The sequence below is a fragment of the Dipodomys spectabilis genome, unplaced genomic scaffold (genome assembly GCF_019054845.1).
Source record: "Dipodomys spectabilis isolate Male_0828 unplaced genomic scaffold, ASM1905484v1 ptg000457l, whole genome shotgun sequence".
In the NCBI taxonomy this organism is placed as follows: Eukaryota; Metazoa; Chordata; class Mammalia; order Rodentia; family Heteromyidae; genus Dipodomys; species Dipodomys spectabilis.
Window position 1 is genome coordinate 1,556,555 of NW_024871134.1, and position 27,158 is coordinate 1,583,712.

The 27,158-nt window shown below is 44.1% G+C and overlaps 1 protein-coding gene across 1 annotated transcript in view; it reads right to left on the minus strand.

Annotated features, from left to right (window-relative positions):
• Adgrb3 (adhesion G protein-coupled receptor B3) overlaps positions 1 to 27,158 on the minus strand; it is a 541,106-nt gene that overhangs the window by 28,225 nt on the left and 485,723 nt on the right. Inside the window, exons 23-26 of the mRNA XM_042668573.1 lie at positions 25,037 to 25,122; positions 19,895 to 19,993; positions 19,411 to 19,582; positions 1,441 to 1,536 (exon numbers count right to left, since the gene is read on the minus strand). Of these exons, the coding sequence (XP_042524507.1) occupies positions 1,441 to 1,536; positions 19,411 to 19,582; positions 19,895 to 19,993; positions 25,037 to 25,122 (453 nt within the window). The remainder of the gene's footprint in view (positions 1 to 1,440; positions 1,537 to 19,410; positions 19,583 to 19,894; positions 19,994 to 25,036; positions 25,123 to 27,158) is intronic.

A 27,158-nucleotide genomic window follows, 5' to 3' on the forward strand; every position in this document is an offset into this window, starting at 1 on the left:
AGCATGGAATCATCATTTAATGAAGATGTGAGATGCCTTTGACTAATTAAACAACCTGGTGTCCAAATATCTGACTAGCTGGACTGGTTTACCATTTTGTACTAAGAAGGTCTTTCAAGGAACAATCAGGTTTATTCCCTGGAGACACAGCGTTGAACACAGTCCACGGAAACATGGCAAACAATTTTAATATGCCACAGCAACAGCTATCACTATCTAGAAAAGGATTGAGTTTTAAAAGAATTGCCTAAACCCAACAGGTGATTGGAATGAGTGTTATCTTTTTCTTTTTCTTTTTGAGCACTGGGTTTGGCTACGTCATTTCTAGTGGACTGTCTTGTAGCAGCACAGCTGTTAAACCCTTGTGACTTCCTAGCAGTTGCTTTCCCCTGGAATAAGACAAACATTTCAGACTTAGAAATGAAAGCAGAAGTCTTCCACGCATGTGGCTTTCCATGAGTATTTTAAATCAGAGATTTTTTTTTACAGTTATGTGTTTCAGTTTTGTATAGAATTGACTTTTCCCTCTCTTGACCCATCATTATTATGTCATTTTGATATTTTTATGCTTAGTAAACCAAAATATTACGAATCAGCCAAATATCCTATGAGGTTCTTTTCAGCCTTCAGGGCGTGGTATGGGGTGTGGGGGTATGGGGTGTGGGGGTCTCTCCGAGGTCAGAGCGCACAGTGACCTTCATTGCTTTCCTCTATGCTCTCCCCCCCTCCCGCCCAGAGCCAAGCTCAGTGGGAGTCACTGCTCCTGCTCCACTTGCCCACAAGTAGTCTGAACACACCTGCTCTCCTCCGCTTCATTTAAACTGTGTCTCACCCAGAATTCCCCGTGTGCCTCCACGTTACATCCCCCCCCCCTCCCCCGCGTTGCTGAGGGCTGCACAGCAAGTACCCGGCTCTCACACAGAGGAGCCCTTGTGTCTTGTTTATGCTTAAAGAGACTATCTAACAGGTCCAGAGTGCGACTCCTCTCATAGTCCACGTGCAGCCAAGCTGAGGGCCGCTGCGTGGAGGCGGTGCGAGTGCGAACGGCCGTCCCTGGTTCTGGGCCAGGGTGAAGAGCTTCCCGTGGGAGGTACTGACACCCAACCCGGAATCCGCACAGGACACTTTGCTGGTGCCCAGGATTGAGTCTAGTCAGGGACTGAAGCTGAAGCCACTCATCGCACAATTGTATTTTATCTTGAGTCTTTTCATTTTTATTACCATGAAGTGTCTGTCCAAAGGGGTTTCAATTCTGCATGTTAACTGATTGATGACTACAATGTGGCTACAATGTCGCCCCTCCCATCCATCTTCCCCCTCCCTCCATCTCCCCCCATCCAGTGTGAGACTTTAATGCTGTTTCTAACAAAAGGATTTAAAAAAATTCTGTGGAGAAATTCTATGGAGAAATAAACAATCTGAGGGAAAATAAAAGCTCACCATGATTTGAGCGTGCCCATTAGGGAAAGAACTCGAAGAATCCGCGTTGATTGGATCCTGGCAGTTTCTCAACCGGCATCTGAAAGCATCCTGGACCTGTAGGGAGGGAAGGGAACTGTGAATTTTCCTTCTTGATAATGACGACCTTGGTGGCACTAGCCTGGCTGTGAGCGAGTGGCCACCTTTTGTTCTAAGAAGCCAATTCTCACCACGACCCCAGTGTGCCTGGATGTTGTGCAGGGAAACTCATCAGAAGGCTCAGGACTCCTGACAATTTCTACTCAGACCTGTGCTCACTTTCTCAAGCACGATGCATCTTTCCAGGAGGGTTTAATATTTGGGACAGCTTTAAGCATCGTGAAGAATGAGATTACTTAACTAGTTGACTAGAACTGACTCTTTCCTTTTGTCTCTTATAAAAGACCTTTGGTGAGTCTATTTCCCATCCCCCTTTAAGTGCCCTGATCTGAAACCAGGACACCATAAACTTCTCTACTTGTGGTTGATTATCTTGGGAGAAAAAAAAAAGCCACTTAAAGCAGTCAAACGTCCATTAATAAACAGAATCTTAAGTTCTGAGAACATTGTTAATTCCTTCATTTCAAAAAAGCTCAGGAAATATGAATTACTAGAGAGCAAATAGCACTGATGATTAAGATGGGAAAGGAGGCCAGAGCCATGGCATCTGTATGTTTGTCCATCTGTGTCCCTGTGGCTCATCTGCTGTATGTCCACCTGTCTGTGCTGTTCATCTGCTGCACATCCACCTGTCCCTGCAGCTCATGTGACTCCTCAGCTGGTATATATCCTCACCTTTGCAAGCTCTGCTCAGCAAAATCAATATCCACCTCATTTTACTTCCTGTCACGCTGCTTTTCTGATTTCATGAGTCCACTCTGCCTTCTTCATCTACTGCAATTTATCTGACTGGATTGAAGTTAAGTACAGCTGACACTGTATTTCCCCTACTTGCTGGAGCAACTTGCGGGCACCAGGGATTTTTACTTTGGGGCAGTGCAGGAATGGGACCTGTTGTTAGCATTTGCTCGTGGGAGGTGCATAACATGCGTGTTTGCATCTCATTTCAGAGACAGCAGCAGATTTGTGAAGAACAATTGACACGCAAGGTGCTTCATGTCATGCATGCAGGCCAGCCATTCTGTGACGTGCCACGCATCAGCACCCTCCACTCCAGCCTGGCGGCTCGGCTGTCACAGCTGTGGAACTGGGACTGGGACGAGTGTGTGTGTGTGTGTGTGTGTGTGTGCGTGTACATGTGCATGCATGTACCCATGTGCCTCCGCCTGTTCTAGTGCTTGAACTCAGGGCCTGGCTCTCTTGCTTGGCTTTTTGTCTCAAGGCTGGTGCTGTGCTACCTGAGCCACACCTCCATACGTGGGATTTGCTAGTTAGTGGGGGTAAGGGTCTCTTTTCTGCCCAAGCTGACGCCAGCCCTGAAGTCTCAGATCTTAGCCTCCAGGGTAACTAGGAGTACAGGCATGAGCCACCAGTGCCTGGCTAGTCTAGCATTTCTCAATTTTGGATTTCCTCCAAGAAGGAGGAGTAGGAGTTGCCTGCTAGAACCCGGCAAGACCGTTTCTCATTTCCTTCAAGTGCATCAGTAGACTGCATAGTGGCCAGGCAGGCATCTGTCCATGTTTCCTGAGAAGCAGGATGTGTTGGGGAAGACTGAGGAGCAGGGTTCTTTCAATCTGAACCTTCCTCAATTAAGGGGTCACTGCCCAGAAAGGGACACATTAATAACAGAAAATTTATGATGAGTCTTCTATGTATCAGAGTGCCACTTCTTCTGTGATGCAGAAATTGGAACCGGAGAAATCACTAAGAAATGACACTTTTAGAAGGAAAAACACACTAAGAGCCAATGTCAGAAAAACAGGTGAATGTTAATTTTCTGCTTGTATCCTAAGGCAATTGTTAAAGAAACATAATTTACAAAAGAGAAAATTATAATAGAAACATTGACTTAGAGAGCTTGTCACATGAGGATTTCTAATTGATTTTCAAATATCAGCATTTATATAAAATAAGAAACATTGTGAAAATATTAAATATAAATTTAACTGCCCCTCACTAACCATATTCCATTTCCACACCTTCAGAGCCAACTTGTAGAAGGGTATTTTAACTAAAAATGAAATAGAGAAGCAATTTGTACCTAAGTTTCTCTTTAAAAATCACTATCTAGTGGCTTGAAAGAAACATATAGGAAATCTCTTTTAGAAAACACATACAATACATGGTACATATATCTATACACACAAACACACATGCACATCTACACTCATCACACATACACAAGCACACGTGCCTGCACACCCAAGCACATGCATATACACACATTTAATATGTTCAACTACTAAACTCCCAAATATAATGATGGGTTAAGGCCTTTCTACTCTGGAGAGTGTTGTCAGCTCTATGAGTCAGAGCTGCCAGAAGAAATATAAAGCAGAAAGCATCAACATCCCCCAGTGAAGTCGGGTCAGTCTAAGGATATTACAAATGCCACAAATGAAGTCTTAGGTTCTGTAACACTTTTAGTGCCATTGATAACTCTCGGTCAGAAAGATTCGTGGGAGGGATTTTATTACAAATACTACTTTTACATTTAAATATGTATTAAAGATGCAGAGGTTACCTAGATGAACTGGCCTTAACTATGCACTCAACCCCCATGAGGGGAAACATGCAGACTAGAGTTCACACACGCAGGCCTACATCCACAAAAAGGCAAGGCCACACCTGGAAAAAGTCTCTTTACTTGGAAGTACCTTGATAATTGAGTTTGCCTTTCTTTTCTACTAATAATGTCCACTATCTCTTAAGTAGTTGTACAACTACAATTGAACATGAGAATTTATGAGTTCGATGCATGTTGAGCGATGCCTTGCCTTCTATTGATTTATTGAATCATGAATTGTCTAGCAAGTAAAAATGGTTTATACAGTACTGGGTAGTAACAGTATTTGATTTTATGGAGACTGTAGTAGGTATAAGCATTGTAACTGAATCTCTGTGAAATTAATGTTTTAAAGAACTCATTTAAGACTGTAAATACAATTTTTAAATAAGCTAGGTAAGAGCAATTAATTGTTAGTGTTATTTATGGCACAGAAAATGTCTAAGTTTCTGAGAGAGGTATCAGGAAACTGATATAGAACTATCTGCCTTGAGTATCTAAGGAAATTGGATGCAGGTTGTGAAAGAAAATAGTGAAAGGAAGTGGTGTTGTGGCTCAACGGTAGAGTGCTCCCCTTGAGCTGAAGAGCGCAAGGACAGTGCCCAAGCCCAGAGTTCAAGCCCCATGACTGACCAAAAAAAAAAGTGAAAACAGACACTTTCAGAATGAATCATGGTGACAACAAGAAGTTATGCGGGTTTCTCTTGAAAAATCACTCGCCATGTACTACCAAAGTTGTTCTGGCTGCCTTGGGGTGGGGGCTGCTCAAAATCTCCTGAAAAGCCATAAATCGTGCCTCAGATGGGTAAATGGAGGTGTGGGTGCAGGTATGGCTGAATGGAGGCGTGGGTGGAGGTGTGGGTATGGATGGATGGAGGTGTGGATGGATAGAGGTGTGGGTGTGGATGGATGGAAGTGTGAGTGTTGATGGAGGTGTGGATGGATGGAGGTGTAGGTGTGGATGGAGGTGTGGGTATGGATGGATAGAGATGTGGGTATGGATGGAGGTGTGGGTGTGGATGGATGGAGGTGTGGATGGATGGAGGTGTGGATGGATGGAGGTGTGGATGGATAGAAGTGTGGATACATGGAGGTGTGGGTGTGGATGGAGGTGTGGATGTGGATGGATGGAGGTGTGGATACATGGAGGTGTGGGTGTGGATGGATGGAGGTGTGGATGGATGGAGGTGTGGATGAATGGAGGTGTGGATGGATGGAGGTGTGGATGGATGGAGGTGTGGATGGATAGAAGTGTGGATACATGGAGGTGTGGGTGTGGATGGAGGTGTGGATGTGGATGGATGGAGGTGTGGATACATGGAGGTGTGGGTGTGGATGGATGGAGGTGTGGATGGATGGAGGTGTGGATGGATAGAAGTGTGGATACATGGAGGTGTGGGTGTGGATGGAGGTGTGAGTGTGGATGGATGGAGGTGTGGATGGATGGAGGTGTGGGTGTGGATGGATGGAGGTATGGGTATGGATGGAGGTGTGGATGGATGGAGGTGTGGATGGATGGAAGTGTGGATACATGGAAGTGTGAGTGTGGATGGAGGTGTGGGTGTGGATGGATGGAGGTGTGGATGGATGGAGGTGTGGGTGTGGTTGGAGGTGTGAGTATGGATGGATGGAGGTGTGGATGGATGGAGGTGTGGATGGATGGAGGTGTGGGTGTGGATGGAGGTGTGGGTGTGGATGGATGGAGGTGTGGATGGATGGAGGTGTGGGTGTGGATGGAGGTGTGGATGGATGGAGGTGTGGGTGTGGTTGGAGGTGTGAGTATGGATGGATGGAGGTGTGGATGGATGGAGGTGTGGATGGATGGAGGTGTGGGTGTGGTTGGAGGTGTGAGTATGGATGGATGGAGGTGTGGATGGATGGAGGTGTGGATGGATGGAGGTGTGGGTGTGGATGGATGGAGGTATGGGTATGGATGGAGGTGTGGATGGATGGAGGTGTGGATGGAAGTGTGGATACATGGAAGTGTGGGTGTGGATGGAGGTGTGGGTGTGGATGGAGGTGTGGGTGTGGATGGAGGTGTGGGTGTGGATGGATGGAGGTGTGGATGGATGGAGGTGTGGGTGTGGTTGGAGGTGTGAGTATGGATGGATGGAGGTGTGGATGGATGCAGGCGTGGGTGCAGGTGCAGATGGAGGTGTGTGAGCCTCTGGGGTGGTTCTGCTCTCAGGCCTGGGTGGGTGTGCGTGTGTGCATGTGCACAAGCCTCTGGGGTGGGTTACTCCGGAGCACTGGCTCAGCTCTGCTGAACTACTGGAGAATGAAGTGCAAGTCAACCAAAAGCCCCGGATCCCCTGACATAACTGCAATGTGACTTGAGTTTCTCTGCTGGTGCCCGCGCACTGCGCATGTGCTCACGGCCTGGAGTGCCTTTCCAGATGCCTCCCAGCAACCCCCTTGCCCTTCCCCCCTCCACCCCCTTTGCATCTCCCGCCCCTCCTCCCTGCGAGCTGGGGTGTGTGCATGCATGGGGGAGGATCCGTGCATGCCTGAGAAAGGCTGGGCCCAGGTTTCTTTCATGTGCCACCTGTCCCGCCTCCCCCCCCTCCCCCCCCCCCCCCCCCCCCCGCACCCTCGAGAAGTCACGACAGGAAGCACCATGGGAGCACCAAGCTCCTGGCACTCACTAGAGGCCGGGCCCAGGTCCAGAGCCCGCAGGGGCGGAAGGAGCCTGGCCGCGTGGTAAAGGGGTTCAGTGACTCTTCCTCTTCAGGAGTTCTGCCCTCTCCCCTCTCCTGTCTTGGGGGAGGGCTGGTACTTGGAGCTTGATTGAACTGAGGGCCTGGGCAGTCAGCTTTTTCTCCCAGGGCAGGTGCTCTACCACTTGAACCACAGCTCCATGCTGGCTTTTCATGGGTTAACAGGAGGTAAGAACTTCCCTTCTCTGGCTGACTTCAAACCCCCACCCTCCCGTCTCAGCACCCAGGGAAGCTAGGAGCACAGGTGTGAAAGTGCAGCCTGGGGTCCTCCTAGCATGCTTTGTGATAGTAACTGCAGCACATGGAACCCCCTCTCCCCCCTATGGAGGGAGGGAGGGAGGGAGGAGGCAGGCAGAGGGAAGGAGGGAAGGGAAGCAGACAGAGGGAGGGAGGGAGGTAAGCAGAGGGAAGAAGGGAGGGAGGAAGGCAGGGGAGGCAAGCAGAAAGAGGGAGGGAGGTAGAGGGAGGGAAGGAGGCTGAGGAAGGGAGGGAGGAAGCAGTAAAATGGCTTCATAGGTCTGTGTGAAGAGGAGATGGGCTGTTCAGGAGAGAGCAGAGAGGGCCGGCCTGGTATGCAAGACAACCAACTGCACAAGACACAGTCAGTGATCCAGCCCCTCCCCTCCCTGCATCAGGAGTCCTGGGCCGGCTCAGGTGGAAGGACAGGCTTACTCCTCCCTTGTACATCAAGCTGTAAGGCTGTGTCTGAGTCACACACAGCCAGGGACCGAGTGTGAACACCATGCCAGCCTCGGGAAGGTGGTCTCCTGGCAACGGGAGCTTTCTAAGCTTTCATAAAAAACTCTGCATAGTGGCATTTCCACAGTGGTGAGGAGAAGAGTAAATACTGTGTCTTACTATCCGCTTTATCCGAATGCAGTCTAATCCACAATAATGGATAAAGGCAGGAAACATGGACGCTTGAAGTCCTAGAGCTTATGTTGCTCACCACTCTAAGAGAGTGTGATGATGAATCAAATGTTTTTTCATAAGCTGTGGTTTTCTCTTTTGGTTTTCCCCTTTGTGTCACAATTATTAATAAAACCGGCCAACAGAAAAAAAATGTTCCAGAAGAAGGAACTATTTTTCAAAAACACAAATTTTGTGAAATTTAAATATTAAGTACCAGGTCTGGAGATCAAAACAAATAGTTATGCAACTATGCAATTTTTTAAATCATGAGAATATAATTGAGTTGGCAGTGTCAGTGTGATCATTCTCTCCTTTCCTAATTAGAAATTATTTTTATTTAAAGACTGAACTCATTAAAAAGGCACATTAAGAATACATTCTGCATGCATTGGGAGAGTTCCGGGAAGATGGCGGAGGAGAAGCTGGAATCTGAACAAGCTCTTGCATAGAAAACAGTTTCAGAGTTCCAGTGAACAGTCCCAAGCCAGAGAATCACACCAAGTGTGCCATCACAGGACAGAGAGTTAGTCAAGAGAGGGGAAGCCAAGCAGACACATCTGAGCAGCTGCCGCTGCGGCGGCAGGGTCGCAGCGGCGACCACCGCCGCGGAGGCATACCTGAGACGCAGTCCGGGACGAAGGAGCCAGATGCAGCAGACGAGCGGATTCTACTCAACACCAGCAAGAACCGACAAGGAGCGGACAACTTCATCCTGCACTTTGCAGACCAGTGACGACCCGGGATCCAAGACTCCGCGTGAGTAGAAGCCCCACTTCCTCACTCCTCTGGGAGCAGAGGAGGGAAGGCCACCCCTCCCCCCCAGCACCGGGGATCTCCATCTTGGATACCGACAAAGCTCGGAGGAGCGGCTAGCTCCAGCTCAGGCCTTGGAATAAAACGAGTCATTTAGCAGGTCACAAGAACTTAATGGCGAAGTGACCTCACAGACTCAGTTCCATCCAGGGAAAAGTCACCCAGCTCAGGCGCCAGCCATTGGAGTGGCTTTCCTCACCGGGTAACCAGAGCCAGAGGCTGCCCCGCCCTCTAGCAGCCACCACAATCAATTGAAAAACAGAAACCCTGAGAATGGCTCCAGGCTGGGTGCTGTGAGTTTTTTTTCACAAAATAGCCCCAGGGAAAAGCTACTGTTCTTTGAAAGGCCTCAACTCTACCCAGAACCTAGCCTTATCACTGCATCCCCCTCTTTTGTGATTCTCAAAGCAGATCACCCTCACAGTAAACTAACCTGGGAGGGGGATCTCAAAATCTTGGGTAAAGCAGAGCATTTTTCTGCTTGTTCCAACAAACTGACTTAAGAAACCAATCAAGCCACAGGACCTCAAGCTGACCAGAGACTCCAACCAGACTCTGGTTACAGACAAAAGGGAGATACAGGACTCTTCCCACCCCTCCCAAAAAAAAAAAAAAAAAAAAAAATCAAAGAACTTTTTTTTTTCTTCTTCTTCTTTTCTTTTTTTTTCTTTTCCTTGTCTTGTTTTTTTTTTCATTTTTTGTTTCCTTATATATATATAAAATTTTTTTTTGCTTTTCTAAAACTTTTATTAATCTTTAATTTTTGCCTCTTCTGAAAAAATAATTGTTTTCCATTAACTTTTTTTTTTTTTTTTTCTCCTCTTATAATTTTTATTTTAGGAATACGTGAATGTGTGTTTTCTTTTCTTTTCTTGTCTTCTTTCTCTTTTTCTTTCATTCTTAATTATCTTTTTGGTTTTTTTTCTAGCTCTACTGAACTTCTGATCTTTTCTTCTCATTTTCCTATCCTTTCCATCTTTTCCTCTTTGTTCATCTGTATGTGACTTAACTCTTGTCCTGCACATCCTCAGATAAACCCGTAGTTAACCAGTAGACCCTATCCCCCATTGTGTACACACTTAATCCACAAACTTATTACTCAATTCAAAACCTCTGAGACTTAAATTCATTAATAGCAGTACTACCTCTTTATACCTATATAATATTTTAAGCATTTTTTTAAAGTTTTTCTCATCTCCTCTATGTCCCTCCCTTTCTCTCAACATATTCATATTCCTCTATAAATAGATGGTCTTTTAATCTCTAAAATAACATTAATTTTTACGTTTCTATTTTATTTTCTGGTCTCTTTTCATTCCCCTTTCCCTTTCTTCTTTTTCTCTCTCTCTCTACTTACATCCTACCCAACCTATTTCCTGCATTGTGATTAGGACATAGTTAACTCTCCCTGTGCCTCCCCACACCAATCTATTCCTATTTTTTACCCACATCTCTCCCTAACCCTAATAATTTCTGGTTTTCCAAATTCTTCTCTGCGGTTCGAAGTCCTTTAACATATAGTTGTTTGATGTCGAATAGATGTATCTGTTGAACTAGATTGTATCTGTAGACTATTGACTGTACAAATGCAAACTTTGGTTGATGGTTGCCTTAAGATAGTGTTCTAGCACAAAACTGGTGCTATCTTCATCTCAAATGGGCAGAGTAAGCCGGAAAAACACAAGAAAAATGGCAAATTCGGGTATCTCAATTCCCAATCCTGATAATCAGGGGTTAGAACAGATAATGAATAATCCAGAGGAGAGTTCCCAAACAGCTCTACAAACACTGCTGGCAAACATGATAAATGAAAAGTTTGACAACGTACAAAGGACTCTGTATGAGCGTGACAGGGAGAGAGAGGAGGCATCCCAGAAGTTTATACAGGAATATCATAAGCGTGAGGAAGCTACTCAAAAACTGATACAGGATTTGCGTGAACAACTTGAGAATACTCAAAGAGAAAGGGAGGAATGGCGTGAGCAGGCTGAGAACACTCAAAGAGATCTGCAGGAATCCCACGAACGGGAGGAAGCTAATCAAAGAGTAATACAGGAATTGAGAGACCAGGTAGAGAACACACAAAGATCACTAAAGGCATTCATGGAATCCATTAACAAAGAGCTGAAGGAAGTCAGGGAGACCACAAAGGGAATGCTGAATGGAACCCAACAGAAGGAATGGGAGCCCAAAGAAACCATAACCAATCAACTAAGTGATTTGAGGACAAACACTGAACACCAAATTAAGGAAGTAAAGAAATTCATACAAGACCTAAAACAGAGCTTCAACAAAGAACTTGAAGCCATCAAAGCTGACCAACTAGAAGGAAAAGAGATAAAAAACAAAGTAGAGAGTCTTGACAGCAGGTTAGACCATGCAGAAGATCGAATCTCAGGGATTGAAGACAGCCTAGATATTATAGAGAAAGAACATACAACCATCCAAGACAAGTCCAAGAAATATGATAGATCTATCCAACACCTGGAAGACACCATCAGAAGGCCTAATCTAAGGATAATGGGTGTAGAGGAGCACCTAGAAACAGAAGTTAATGGTCTAGGAAATCTGTTTAACAGGATCCTAGCAGAGAACTTCCCAAACATGCAAAAAGATAGGCCTGTCCAGATACAAGAAGCCTTTAGAACCCCAAATAGACCAGACCAGAATAGGACATCCCACCGTCACATTATAATCCACACAGGATCAACCCAGAACAAGGAAAAGATCCTTAAAGCTGTCAGAGAGAAAAGGGTAATCACTTATAAAGGGAAACCAATTAGAATCACCTCAGATTTCTCAGCAGAGACAATCAAAGCAAGAAGAGCCTGGAATGATGTATGCCATGCCCTAAAAACAAACAACTATCAACCAAGAATACTGTACCCAGCTAAACTCTCCTTCATAACTGAAGGCCAAATAAAAACCTTCCATAGCAAAGAAAAATTGAAACAATACATCTCCACCAAACCAGCCCTACAAAAGATCCTTAAAGATGTCCTACACATAGAAAACCAACAAGACCGCAATAAAGGCCAAGAAACTGCACCCAAACTGAGAATCCAAGAACCATAGGAAGAACCCAGTTTTCGCAGCCCCCAAGAAGGTAGATAACATGGCAGGAACTCCCAAATACCTCTCAGTCCTATCTCTTAATGTTAACGGACTGAACTCTCCAATTAAGCGACATAGACTCTCTAGTTGGATTAAAAAACAAGACCCTTCTATCTGCTGCCTACAGGAGTCACATCTTGCCCGTAAAAACAAACACATTTTCAATGTTAAAGGCTGGAACAAAATCTACCAAGCAAACGGACCGCATAAACAGGCGGGAGTTGCAATCCTAATATCAGATAAAATAGACTTCAAATTAAAATTCGTGAAAAGAGATAAAGAAGGTCGCTACATACTAATTAAAGGATCTCTCCTTCAGGAGGATATTACAATTCTAAATATCTATTCGCCAAACAATGGAGCACCCAAATTTATCAAAGAAACACTACTTTCCCTCAAATCCCATATAGATCCAAAAACATTAATTGTTGGGGATTTTAACACACCACTCTCCCCACTAGATAGATCAACTCGGCAAAAACTCAACAGAGAAACCGCAGATCTAAACAGCTGCATAGATCAACTAGACTTAACAGACATTTACCGAACATTTCACCCAGCAGCATCAGAATACACGTTTTTCTCAGCAGCACATGGAACGTTTTCTAAAATAGACCACATTTTAGGCCACAAAGCAAACTTGTCTAAATTCAGAAACATTGAAGTTATACCTTGCATTCTCTCTGACCACAAGGGAATAAAGTTAGAACTCAACACCAAAAGCCACCAAAGAAAGTCCGGTATCACATGGAGGCTGAACAACACACTGCTGAATCATGAGTGGGTCATCGAAGAGATTAGAAAGGAAATTCAAATGTTCATGCTATTCAACAAAAATGAACACACAAAATACCAGCTCCTCTGGGACACAGCAAAGGCAGTACTCAGAGGCAAGTTTATAGCTCTGAGCTCCTACATCAACAAATTGGAGAGATCTGAAACCAACAATTTAATGACACATCTAAACCTCCTTGAAAAAGAGCAGCAAGATAAACCCCAATCCAGTAGACGGAAAGAAATAATCAAAATTAAATCAGAATTAAATGAATTAGAATCCAAAAAAACTATAGAAAGAATCAACAAAACAAAGAGTTGGTTCTTCGAAAAACTTAACAAAATTGACAGACCCTTAGCAAACCTTATCAGAAAAAGAAGAGAACACACCCAAATCAATAAACTCAGAGATGAGAATGGAAACATCACCACGGAAACAAGCAAGATTCAGAACATTATAAGGGAATACTTCTCAAAACTGTATGCTAATAAGTTTGAGAACTTGACAGAAATGGACCTCTTCCTAGCAAATATTGACATGCCAAAACTAAACCAAGATGAGGCAAACTATCTTAACAGGCCCATATCAAGCATTGAAATAGAAACAGCAATAAGAGACCTCCCAGCTAAGAAAAGTCCAGGACCAGATGGTTTCACAGCGGAATTTTACAAGGCCTTCAAAGCAGAGCTCACACCAATTCTCCTCCAACTCTTCAATGAAATTGAAAGAGAAAGCTCACTACCGAACACATTCTATGAAGCCATCATAACCCTCATCCCAAAACCAGGCAGGGACTCATCAAAGAAAGAGAACTATAGACCCATTTCTTTGATGAACATTGATGCAAAACTTCTCAACAAAATTTTGGCCAACCGACTTCAACAATTCATCCAAAAAATCATACACCACGATCAAACAGGATTCATTTCAGGGATGCAAAGCTGGTTCAATATACGCAAATCAATTAATATTATTCATCACATCAACAGGAGCAAGAATAAGAACCACATGGTTATCTCAATAGACGCAGAAAAAGCATTCGACAAGATCCAACACCCCTTTATGATGAAGGTTTTGGAAAAATTAGGAATCCATGGAACATTCCTCAATACAATAAAGGCTGTATATGACAAACCTACAGCCAGCATTATACTCAATGGTGAAAAACTAAAGCCATTTCCTCTTAACTCAGGGACAAGACAAGGATGCCCCCTCTCTCCACTTCTCTTCAATCTAGTATTAGAATGCCTAGCTACAGCAATAAGACAAGATGCAGACATAAAGGGGATCCAAATAGGGAAAGAAGAAATAAAACTCTCCCTCTTTGCAGATGACATGATCTTGTATTTAAAGAATCCCATAGACTCCACTCCCAAATTACTCAAGCTGATTCAAAACTTTGGCAAAGTAGCAGGTTATAAAATTAACCCCCAAAAATCAATGGCTTTTCTGTATGCCAACAATGAGAAAAGTGTGGCTGAAGTTAGGAAAGCAACTCCATTTGTAATAGCCCCACAAAAAATAAAATACCTAGGAATTAACTTAACTAAAGAAGTGAAGGACCTCTATGATGAAAACTTTAAAATCTTGAAAAAGGAAATCAACACAGAACTTAAAAAATGGCAAAACCTCCCATGCTCCTGGATTGGAAAGATTAACATCGTGAAAATGGCAATACTTCCCAAGGCTATCTACAAATTCAACGCAATACCTATCAAAATTCCACCCTCATTCTTCAAGGAAATAGAAGAGGCAATCCAAAAATTCATATGGAACAATAAAAGACCCCGAATAGCAAAAACGCTCCTCAACGGAAAGAACACTGCTGGAGGAATATCAATACCAAATTTCAAACTCTACTATAAAGCCATAGTAATCAAAACAGCTTGGTATTGGCATAAGAACAGACCTCAGGACCAATGGAATAGAATTGAAAACCCAGAAATGAACCTACAGACCTATAGCCATCTAATCTTCGATAAGGGAGCTAAAACAATAGAATGGAAGACAGACAGCCTCTTCAGTAAATGGTGCTGGCAAAACTGGTTAACTACATGTAGAAAACTAAAGCTAGATCCTTATATATCACCCTGCACCAGAATCAACTCCAAATGGATCAAAGACCTTGAACTCAAAGCAGACACTCTGAAAACATTACAGGATGGAATAGGAGAAACCCTGGGTCTCCTTGGCTCAGGCCGAAATTTTCTGAATAGAGACCCGGAAACACAACAAATCAAAGAAAGGCTGGACAAATGGGATTGTATAAGGTTGCAGAGCTTCTGCAGGGCAAATGACATAGCTAGCAAGATCAATAGAAAGCCCACGGACTGGGAGAAGATCTTTACTAGCCATACAACGGACAAGGGTCTCATATCTAAAATATACTTGGAACTCAAAAAATTAAACCACCCAACAACAAATCCTCAAAGAAACAACTGCCCAATAAGTAAGTGGGCGAAAGACTTAAAGAGAAGCTTCTCTGAAGAAGAAAGAAGGATGGCCAATAGACACATGAAGAAATGTTCAACATCCCTAGCCATAAAAGAAATGCAAATCAAAACAACATTGAGATATCACCTCACTCCAGTTAGAACAGCAAAAATCAAGAACTCTAACAACAACAGATGCTGGAGGGGATGTGGACAGAAAGGAACCTTACTTCATTGTTGGTGGGAATGTAAACTTGTTCAACCACTTTGGAAAGCAGTATGGAGGTTCCTCAAAAGACTCCACATAGAGCTCCCCAATGACCCAGCAATCCCACTTTTGGGCATTTACCCAGATGATCACAAACAAGGCCACACTAAAGCTACCTGCACAACTATGTTTATTGCAGCATTATTTACCATAGCTAAGACATGGAACCAACCCAGATGCCCCTCAGTAGATGAATGGATCAAGAAGATGTGGTATATATACACAATGGAATTCTATGCCTCCATCAGAAAGCATGACATTGCCCCATTTGTTAGGAAATGGAAAGGCTTGGAAAAAATTATATTAAGTGAAGTAAGCCAGGCCCAAAGAAACATAGGTCCCATGGTTTCCCTTATTTGCAATATCTAGTATAGGTATGAGTCAAGCGGAAAAAGTCAGATAATGTGATGTTAGGAAAATGAACCCTTTAATATGTATTTTAATGTTTTTGTTTCTTTCATGCATGTATTTCTAACGCATTTATAAGATTATTTCTTTGTTGCTTTGTATGTCCCTCCCCCACAGTGTAACCCCCGCTTTCACTATATTTGATGTTAGTATAACATGTGGAGGAGATGGGGACAAACAAGTCGTTTAAGGATTCAGGTGGACCTGTTGCAACAATGAGAAGTACAAAATGTCATGTCAAAACCAGCTTTACAATGTCGGTGGGGGGGGGGGTGGGGGGGTATGATTGGGTGGGAGGGAGGGGGGAGGCTGGGAAGGGAGGTGAAGGGTAAACAAAGGAGGAGGCTGCAATGCTTGGTAAGAAATGTATGCATTATCCTGCCCATGTAATTGTAACCCCTCTGTACAGTATGTTCTCAAATAAAATAAAATAAAATTAAAAAAAAAAAAAAAAAGAAATGTATGCATTATCCTGCCCATGTAATTGTAACCCCTCTGTACAGTATGTTCTCAAATAAAATAAAATAAAATTTAAAAAAAAAAAAAAAGAATACATTCTGCTCCACACACCACTTCCAAATACCACAATTACAATCCTTCTGTTCTGTGACTGTGGCTGTGCCACAACTCCCACCACAGAAAGGTTACACAAGCAGATGGGAAAACCTTTTCAAATTCACACTGAAATATTTATGACTGAGGAGGGAAAAACTAGGCTAGTGGTTTAAAAAATGCAGGTAAATTTGTTCAAAGTGGACTCGCTTCACGTATGGAAATGTCTAAAGAAAACCGCTATGCTATAAATATAGGCTAATTCAAAAATAAAATGATAATAAACATAGAAATGAAAATGTGTAACTCCTAGCAACTCAAGAGATCTGAGGATCAAGGTTGGAAGGCAGCCTGAGTGGAAAAACAAGTGAGATTCTTGTCTCAGATTCACCAGCAAAAATCCAGCAGTGGAGGTGTGGCTTAAGTGAGTGAGCACCAGCATTCAGAAAAAAAGCCAAGCCAGAGAACAGGCCCTGAGCTCAAGCCCCAGTACTGGCACAGGGAAGAAGGGAGGGAGGAAATATACATCATATAAGCATATAAGTGCCCATTTCTAATGTGGTAAAAGCTTCCGGTACTTCTGTGATTCTGGGGTGAACCACACAGGACTGTCCACAGGAAGGTATCACGTGGCAGGGGCCATCAGATGTCAGCCTGCACTCCTGGAGCCTCGGGGGATTTCGGAGTAGATTGAGCTGTTGCTTCACCTGTTGGGCTTGATGTGGGCTCCTGCTGCTGCTGTGGTGGAGACTCCTCGCCCAGTGCTCAGGGCCAGGAGCTGCTGTCAGCATCCATGTGACACCGAGGGCCCGTCAGCACCCACGTGACACCTGAAGGCTGCCGTCAGCATCCATGTGACACCCGAGGTCTGCCGTCAACACCCAGGTGACACCCTAGGGCCCGTCAGCACCCAGGTAACACCCTTCAAGCCCACCCTGCATCAGTTCAAGAGACAATCAGAAAAGCCTCACATAAGAAGTGGAGCTGTGGCTCAAGTGGTAGAGAACCTAGTGAGCCAAAAGCCAAGCAAAAGCACAAATTCCTGAGTTTAAACCTCTGTATTGGCACAAAACGAAAAGGAGGAACAAAGAAGAGAGAAACATGGGCCAGGAATTATGTCTGGGGTATCTGAAAGAAAAGCTCTGTTCATTTAGAATAATTCATGGTATTAGGAATATTAATGCAGAATATTGTTGCAGTTGGAAAAAACTATATAACCTGTTATTGCTCAAGTTTCTTTTATCTTTTAATGTGACACTTGGAAGATTCTAATGCTGATGTTCTTGGCAGAGGTTTGTGAGGAAGGAACAGTCAGGCTTAGCAGTTGTAAACTTTCGATGTGTGCATGTGTGTAGGCGTGCGCATGTTGGCCCTGGTAGTAGGGCTCGACCTCAGGACTTGGGCACTATCCTAAGCCTTTATCCTCAAGGCTGGCACTTTACCTGTTGAGCCACAGCTTCACTTCTGTTTTGTTATTTGAGGGGCGGGGGGAGGCTGAGGGGTTTGTTGGTTAATTGGAGATAAGAATCTCTTAGTTTTCTACCTGGGCTGGCTTCAAACCTCGATCCTCAGAGCTCAGCCTCCTGAGTAGCTAGGATTACAGATGTGAGCCACTGGCATCCGGTTCATACTTTAGGTTTTTATAAAGGGTAAACTTCTCCCTTCACTAAAAGACAGAGTTGTTCCATGTATTTTGCTTGGTTTTCATAATAGCTTCATCTTAGAATACACTTGTAGGCCTAGTGTTGGTGTCTTGACCTTCCTGACACAGTATGGGAAGCTTCTCCCATCCAGCCAATGAGGCACTGGGTGGTGTGGGCTCAAACGCTCAGGCTACTCTTGGCGATGCTCACATCATAATAAAGCTCTCAAACAAGCTAGATAACACAAAATGACAGAGGAGACCATTCTCCCAACATCACTGCTGTGGCGCCGTGTCCGTCTATATTTCAGGCAGTACTTGTCCCCAGAGTAAATGCTGAAATGACTCATAAACCTTGTAAACAGTGCATCAGAGCTTGGAGCATTCACAACAATTTTCACACCAATTGGAAAGTAAGTGTTTTATCCCCAAACAACCTAAGTCTGCAGTTTGCCAGCCTTCTGTCCAGCCCCGTGAGAGGGGGCCGGCCTCTCCCGTGAGGCATGCCTGTGGCATCCCATCACCAACAGCGAACCTCACACACCAGCCAAGGAACGCTGGGGACGGCAGTGCCCACCATGCCCGATAGATACCTTTTATTTTCATGTTTGATGAGCATAACACTTCAACAAAAATCATTTTAAGCCAAGTACTGGTGGCTCACAACTGTAATCCCAGCTCAGGAGGCTGAGGTCTGAGGGTGGCAGTTCAAAGCCAGGCCAGGCAAAAGATCACTGAGACTCTTATCTCCAATTAATGAGCAAAAAGCTGGAAGTGGAGGTGTGACTCAAGAGGTAGAACAGCAGCCTTAGGTGAAAAAGGTAAGGGACAGTGTCCAGTCCCTGAGGTTAAGCCTTAGTACTGACCTAAAAGAGCTAACCTTTATCATATTAATTATAGATAATTATGAACTTATAGCATTTATTATAGGAACCAAGTATTTATTAATCTTCAACCTTTTCTATCTAAAATAAAGTTAGTTGACAGGAGGAATGGGTATACACAATTTATGGAGATCTGGGTCAAGGAAGAGGTAAGAAGTATTGTGTCCTGTTTATGGCTAGTGCTTTGAAAATATGTGCCATGTCTTCTCAGTCAGTCTACATAGCTTCTCTTGGTCTACTCTCCCTGACTCTTGGGAGCTCTGGCTATAGTTTTCCTTACACAAACTTGGTGAGCTCAGTCTGTCATTTCTCAGAGTCCAAGAGATTCCCCCATCCCCACCGTAAGCCTTATAGCTTCGCTTCCATTTTCAGTGTTGAGCAATTGTTAGTGGAGAAAGCAAGGAAGATCAAAATATTAAAAATATTATCAAAATATTAAAGACCGAAGATCAATATCTTACAGACCAAAAGATTAAATTATAAAGACCAGAAGAATAAACTTTTAGGAGTTTCTGCTAACTACCAAAGATATACTCTTCAACCATCTCTCACTTCTCTAAGGTGTTCTGTCACTTACGGGGATCCAAAAGATGGAGTGAGGGGAGATGTGTGGTGAAAGGGCTGGGGCCTGGGAGGAGGATGGAAGGAGGATCTCGACCAGAATACACTGTACTCACGAGCTCATGCGTGGGGTCGGAACCCCTTTGTTCAACTATTTTAATAAAAAATGAAATAAAAAGAATTCTTACCTCTCTCCGAAGAATGCAGTGTACCATGACTATAACAAAGCCTTGCAAAGAATCAAACACAGCAAAGAGAATCTGAAACAGGATGGAGCGCTTGTCTGTCATGGCCAGAACAGCAGACATCCAGGTCAGAGCTAGCAGGGGCAGCACCACGCAGGAGCTCCACAGCGAGGCCCTGAGGAGAGACGTGAGCCCCCGGTCACGCAAATGTCCCCACCGCCCAGGCCACCACCTACTCTCCTCTCTAACAAAGCATTCTGGGAGGCGGTTCCAAGACTACTTCCTTGGAAACCGGCACCCAGATAACAAGTCCGCACTTCACCTGTTCTTGCTTTTATGGACTATCCCACAAAAGTTACACAGGCCACAGGCAGGGGTAAATCTTTAAACATTAGCAAATGCAATGCTTTTTAAAAATCATCATAGCAGCATTTTCTCACATGCACTGTAAAGATTTGCAACAAGAAGATGTGAACGAGAGACTGACATGGCGTTGCTGGCGGTGGTGGCCGACAGGGCTGTTGTCGAAACGACTCCACACTTGGCGCACCTGAGCGTCAAACCGCTGTGAGGCTCGCTCATCTGACTGCAAGCAAACACAACACCCACAGAAAGAACAAAGTATTGAATGGTGACCGGAAAAACTTGCCGCTACAAGTTAGCTTTTCAATATGACTTCATGCACAAAATCTATCATCAGAGATGATTGTTCTAGATGGTTTTCAAGACGCATCAATGTTCACCTCTTACTGATCTGGACATTTATTGCATGTGAGGCAATTTTCTATCACTTACATCATAAATGATCCTATGTCTGTAGATGAAAATTATGCAATCAAGGCATGTGTAGATATACAGAGAAAACCCTCCATTCACACCTGTGCCATATTACATGTGGAGGACTTCCCATGGCAGTCAAAATCTTCCAAAAGGCATTTACTGTAGAAGTCCATCCTGGTAAGTATACATTATATACACAGTTATCTATGCCTAGTGTCTAGTGTCTCTCTCATCTATATCCTATTGGCTGGCTGGCTGGCTGACTATCATGTCTAGGGCAATTTCAATTGTGGAAGATGCAGATTTTTATCTTGACAGATTCATATTTCTTTTAGCATCAATTGCTATACATATTTTGGGATGATCTGCATATAGAGACAAATGAAACTTGATGATATATTGATAATATGAAAGGTGAGAATTTTCTGTTTTCAAGAGTACACTTAACACACTGATTAAGTTCAAAATATTCTTGCAGAACATGTGTTATAGCCTTTAACCTTATAGCATTTGAATAATCTCTTCTGAGCTTGATGTTTGTATGTAAATTCATATCCACACAATTTTGATGTCAGTCACTACAGCTTAGAAGCAAAATCATGCTACACAGAAATACTTGGTGTTTGCTTGAGGGGAGGAATCCCTTGAAAAATGATGTGTTTATTGGAATATAAACCTATTAGGAAAATCAAAAAGAAATTACATAAATCAAAGTTCAACACTACAATAATTCACTGTGATGTATTTCTCTGGTTCACTTTCATGCAGTCTTTACCCTGAGGATTTTAAGTCTTTTATAGTGGAGTTAGCTGCCTTGGTATGTCTATATCTCTCATCTTTATACTTCACCTCTATCTGTATCATCGTTATAATCTGTATATCATCTATACCATCTAGTCTATATCTACCTACTTATGTACAGACAGGACAGAAAAAGTTAAAATTTGGAATGACTGGTTTCTTTTAAATGTTTGTGAATTGTTTTTAGTGAAGTAATATATCTGAAGAGTATGGGACTGACAGCTGATCTCATAATAAGAAAGCTTGAGTTGCTGGGAGGGGACCTCGTCCAGGGCATACACAATGCTACATGCACCCAAACATGTCCAGTAACATGTCTGTGCAGCTCTGTGTGCACACGGCCCAAGGGGCATGCCCATTCCCTCTCCCAGAGGAACCTAGACTAGCACCCAGGGGCTGTAGACAGTTGCCCATCTGGTCCCATCCCTGTTGGCTGAGGCAAGGCACCCAGGCCCTGCACTTCTCAGAGCTGCCTGGAGGAGTCTAAGGATCAAGCAGAAATAAGCACCAAGCTCCAACTGTGCATTTAATTTCCTTTGTTCTCAAATGTAATCAACTTAGTATTAAAAAGGTATATCTCCATTGTCACTGTGTTCCTCAGCCCAGAAGATGGGATGTTTGATGTGTGTGGCTGAACATGAATGTAGTGATTTTTCAACGTAAGGATATTTTGCCTCTGGGCTCTGAAATAAAATGGCAGCCAGGCCTGGTGCCAGGAGCTCATGCCTATAATCCCAGTTATTCAGGAGGCTGAGATCTGAGGACAGTTTGAAGCTAGCAGGACATGAAAGTCCATGAGACCTTTATCTTCAATTAACCACGAAAAAGCTGGAAGTAGACCTGTGGCTCAAGTGTTAGAGAACCAACCCTGAGTACAACTGCTGAGCGACAGCACCCAGGCCTTGAGTTCAAGCCCCAGGACCAGGAAAGAAAAAAAAAAAAAAAAAGATTGTAGCCAGACCCTGGGGACTTGCACCTGCAATTTTAAGCCAGAAGAGTTCTGAGGCCTGCAGTTAAACAGCCAGGAACCAGAACGGGAGGCGTGGCTCAAGTGTTAGCGCTCCTGTGCTTTTGAAAAAGACCAGTGAGAGTTTGAGGCTCTGAGTTTGATCTCAGCACTAACAAAAAAAGAAAAAAAAACTAGTAATGATAATGCAGCATACTTTGTTTCCTTTAATTTCTTCCAGCTGCCATATTATTTTGTTACATTGTTATTTTCAATAAATCCCCCCTTCATAATGCATTAGGAAAAAATCTAATATTGTTTTGGTATTAGAAAACTTGTCAAGCTATAGTAGTAAGCATTGAAGCCTTCTTAATAAATGTTTAATTAGCTTCAAACATTTCGAGCTTCTTACAATTTGCTCTTCAATCACACTTTGAAATGGGTAACAGTTCAATACTTATTTATGGATACTAATACTGTACATTTACAGGTGCTTTGTAGAGCCTAGTCTTCCTGACCTGGCTACCAGCACTGTGACGGCACACTCTGCCTTCACCGGTGCGTTGGCAGCATGTCCACTCTGGGGCTTGGAGCCAGGGCACACTCGGTTTTCCCAGTGAACTTTAGAGGACTTCTAGGAATATTTTTAGAATGACAAGTTTAAAAAATTCTAATTGCCTTCAGTTGTATGGAGATGGAGGTGGACAGATTCTGCAGTAGGACAGTGATGGCATGCATCTGAGCTTCTGCTTGCTTACAAAGAGCCCCGTGAACTGCCTAGGAGCGTCTAAGCGAGAGGAGATTCAGGCACTCCGGCGGCCTGGGTGCTGTGGTCCCCCGGTGCTCGCTCTTCTTCCCTGCCCCTCACTGCCTGGGCCCTGTGCTTGCAGAGAGTCTGGGTTTTGTCATGAGGCCTCTGGCTTGAGTTTATAGCTTTGTACTGGTAAGGCAGGTCCTCCACCACTGGAGCCATGCCTCCAGCCCTCTTGTGCTTTAGCTATTTTCCAGGTGGGGCCAGCCTTGCAATGCAGTCTGGCTACTTCCACTCCCTCACAGCTAAGATCCCAGGTGTATGCTGTCGTGACTACCTGTTGGTGAGAGAGGGTCTTGCTTAGCTTTGGCCTGGGCTGTCCACAGGCCAAAGGGGCTAGCAAAGGGGCTGCATGGTTGGGCTGCCATTCTTGCCCAGTCTGGGACCTGGAGCCTGGACTGCCGACCTTGGCCCCCCTGTGTAGAACAGACACTGCTGGCAAGCACAGCAATCCACCCTTCATGTGCCACACTCATTACAAGTCTAAGGCTGAGGGGGAGCTGGCCGAGCAACACGCTCCAACACACTCCACCGCTGCTAAGCCCTCAGCCCTGTATTGAGCATGCTCTGGGGACACTGCAGTGTGGTCCTGTTTGCTATACACAGGAAGTTTACCCCACTGGTTGCAGAGCCGGGCACCTGCTCCCATGCCTGCTACATTCCTGCCCCATCAATGTGATGTCAGTAGCTGGGAGGATTTGCTCTCCAACCTATGACCTTGCAGAAGTTCTGGGTATCAGACATTGGGTACTGGATCCCAAATGTCTATGCAGCTGACAGGAGCGGTTGTGAGCACACAGCTCGTGGCAAACCCCTTCCAGCTATTGCGTTGCCTAGCAACGGTGATGCAGCCAGTCTCTGCCTCACTGCTCAGCTAGCTGTAGTCACTCAAGGTTCAGGTCTGCTATGTGAGGGTGCCAGGGAACTAAGCTGTGGCAAACATGGAGTAATAGTTAGACTGCAAATATGACTGTTCTTTGAAAGAAAGGATGTCCAGGAACTGTACAGCTCTACTGTTTGATAGACATAATCCCTAATTTTTATATCAAAAATTGTTCAATTTAGTCTTGTACTAGACAAAGAGATGCCTAAGTTATCTTGCCCTGAATAAAGACTTAACAACAGAAGGACTTAAAATTCTCACCTATGTGATCAACTAGTATGATAATTAAATATAACAATTACATAAAGAGAGATGAATTAGAGGGGTGAGTGTTGACTGAAGGTGCAGTTTAAGAGAAAGGACAAAGCTTTTTTGAGGAAAAGACATGGGGAAAATCAAAGGCATTAATATCTGGTGGATCATGCAATTTTGTGTTTTTTTAAATATTATTATTTTGATTCCTATCATTAAGTAGTGGCACTAAAGGGCCACAATCCCATAGGTCAGGTGGCTTGTGCCATTTTCACGGTGAAGTGATTTAAAGTACTGCTGCCTATGTATTTGCTTTAGAAGCAATTAGTCATGGTGAAATCTTAGTAACAGCAAAATTAAGGAAGACGCTTCTCTAAATTCTGTCCAGAGTAGCAAGTAAAATTAGGAAGGACTGTTGTATCCACATGATAGCCAGAAGTTCATAAAGAATAAAAGCATGTAACAAGAACAATGTCTGGTCAGTGACTGTCAAGAAAGGACTTTTTCTGGTATATGTAATTAATAAAAAAAAAAATGTAGTCTTCTCACACTATGTAGAATCGTTTGTCTCAGTCCTGCTCCACATACATTATACGGTGCTTTACTGACATCGTATCTTTTTGACCTGAAGTTGCACGGTTTGAAAACTTTTTTTTTTTTTTTTGTCGGTCATGAGGCTTGAACTCTGGGCCTGAGCGTTGTTCCTGAGCTCTTCAGCTCAAGGCTCGCACTCTACCACTTGAGCCACAGCACCACTTCCAGTTTTCTGGTGGTTCATTGGAGATAAGAGTTTCATGGACTTTCCTGCCCTGGCTGGCTTTGAACTGCGATACTCAGATCTCAGGCTGAGTTGCTAGGATTACAGGTGTGAGCCATGGGCACCAGCTGAAAACTAACTTAAAGACAACGACTTCAAGACTAGTTTTAGTGTTCAGCCTTCTTAACTGACAATACACACAAAATGCAGGTAGGTCTCATGAATGATTGGTTTAATTAATTCTGAATTTTCATTGGGTCACTCATGAACAGTGCAGGGCTGGGCTGGCCACACCCTGCCCAGAGTAGTGTCTAGGGCAGCAGCACTGGAGGCCAGTCTGGATTAGAGTTATGGAATTCACTGATAAAGAACCTTCAACACCTACTGCAGGCAGCTTACCTGGCTCTGTGTTTGAGCTTCTTATCTAGGATTCCGTCTCTGGAAACAAGTTTATTAAATACCAAGATGCCAATCACCATGTTGACCTGTCAAACAGAAACAGAGTTGTCCTTTCAGTGCCACGTTGCACGCTAGGCCCCGCCCAGCTCCAGAACCTGCTGTTACCCTTCAAACTGCTGCAGAGCCTCAGAGCCATGGACGCAGTGCCCAATACTTTTTAGGTGCTAATATGTGACAGCGATGTGACTCTTCAGCTGGTTATCGTACAACTACAAGTTAATATCCATGGTGTCAATTAACATCAGGGAGATTACCTTTCCACCACCTGTGTGTGTATGTATAAATGTGTCTGTATATGTGCATGTTGCATTGTGTGCATGTTTGTGTATGTCTGCTGCACTATGTGTGCTTGTGCATGTGTGTACCCAAGTGCATAGGCATGTGGTGTGCACATTTGTGTGTATGTGTGTGTTTTACAGTTCTAGGGCTTGAACTCATGGCCTGGGCACTCCTGCTTGCTTTTCTGCTCAAGGCTGGAACTCTATTTTTGAGCCAAAGCTCCACTTCTTGTGTTTTGTTTTTTGTTTTTTACAGTTAACTACTTGGACAAAAGAGTCTCACAGACTTTCCTGCCCAGGCTGCCTTTGAAACATAATCTTCAGATCTCAGCCTCCTGAGTAGCTAGGATCACAGGCATGAGCCACTGGTATGTGGTTTTCATTGCCTGGCGTTTAACTGATACCACACTGTACCATTCTGCCATTCTCTCTGGGTCTGTTGTGAGCAGAATCAATCACTGGTGCGTTTACCCTTTGTATGGGAGCTGTAATAGCCAAAGCTCGGAGCAGGAAAGTGAGCGCCCTGGCAGGCCAGGTGAACGGCACACCCTGTCTCCTGCTGAAGGAGTCCTTCAGTGGACTGTCATGGAGCCAACGCATACAATACCAATATACTCCAAGGAGAACTCTAATGCATTCCATTCTAAACCTCTTCCTCTCACTTAAGGTTCTTTTGCTAACACAGCTGAATGAAACCAGAGGGAAAAATTATAAGGAGCTCATGACAGGGAGTCTCTGGGGAGCCAGAGGTCTCCACGGCTCTCAGCCTGCCATGGACTGACCCCCTCGTTCAGGAGGGCTGGTTTGGCAGGAAGCTGAGATAACCCAGGGCGTGTGGCTTCCTTCTCTCACTGCTCCTGTCCGGCCTTTGTGGACATGGGGCAGAGCTCTGGGGCCCCCACCGCCTCTGCCTGGGCAGGTGCTCAGGCACAGCAATGGTGCCAGGCCATGCATTCTCTTCAGTAGGATAAGGAGGGGTTGCTGCCTATAATTTCTGCAAGTCACCATTCAAGCTGTAATTCCCGATGAGTCACTATTGTCTATAATTTCTTGAAAAAAAATCACTATTTAATCTCTCTCTCTTTCTCTTTTTTGTCGGTCGTGGGGCTTGAACTCTGGGCCTGGGTGCTGTCCCTCAGCTCTTCAGCTCAATGTGAGAGCTCTACCACATGAGCCACAGCACCACTTCCTGCTTGCTTTTTCTGAGTAGCTTATTGGAGGTAAGTGTCTCATGGACTTTCCTGCCTGGGCTGGCTTTGAACCGCAATCCTCATATCTCAGCCTCCTTAGTAGCTAGAATTAAAGGCATGAGCCACCGGCCCTGGCTCTCTTTCTCTTTTCACAGGAATCTAGTGTGTTAGAGAAAGAACACCAGGACTAGGTAAACAGTCAGTAGAGCAGACAAGGCTCTATGGAATAGCTTTGCTTTCCTTTGCTCTTCTCTCTTGTCTGTTTTCTTTCCTTGGGAATCATGGATTATTTCTGTTCCCTGGCAAGCTCTACAGGAAGAGACTCAAGTATCACAGTTATTAGGACAAGGTCACTAGTTTCCCAGTTTTTGAATGAATTGTTTAAGAAGCCAGAAGGTAATTTTCCAACTGGAAATCTAATCATGCAATGATAGGAATCTTTGCAGTTAATTCAGACCAAGCTTTTCCTTCCTCATTTCTTCAGAAGTTGGATAGGCAGGAAGACTTATAATTAATTACTTCAGAGAAGGAGGAGGCAGAGGGAGAAGAAAGAGAGAGAGAGGCAGAGAGAGAGAGAGAAAGGGAAAGCCAGGA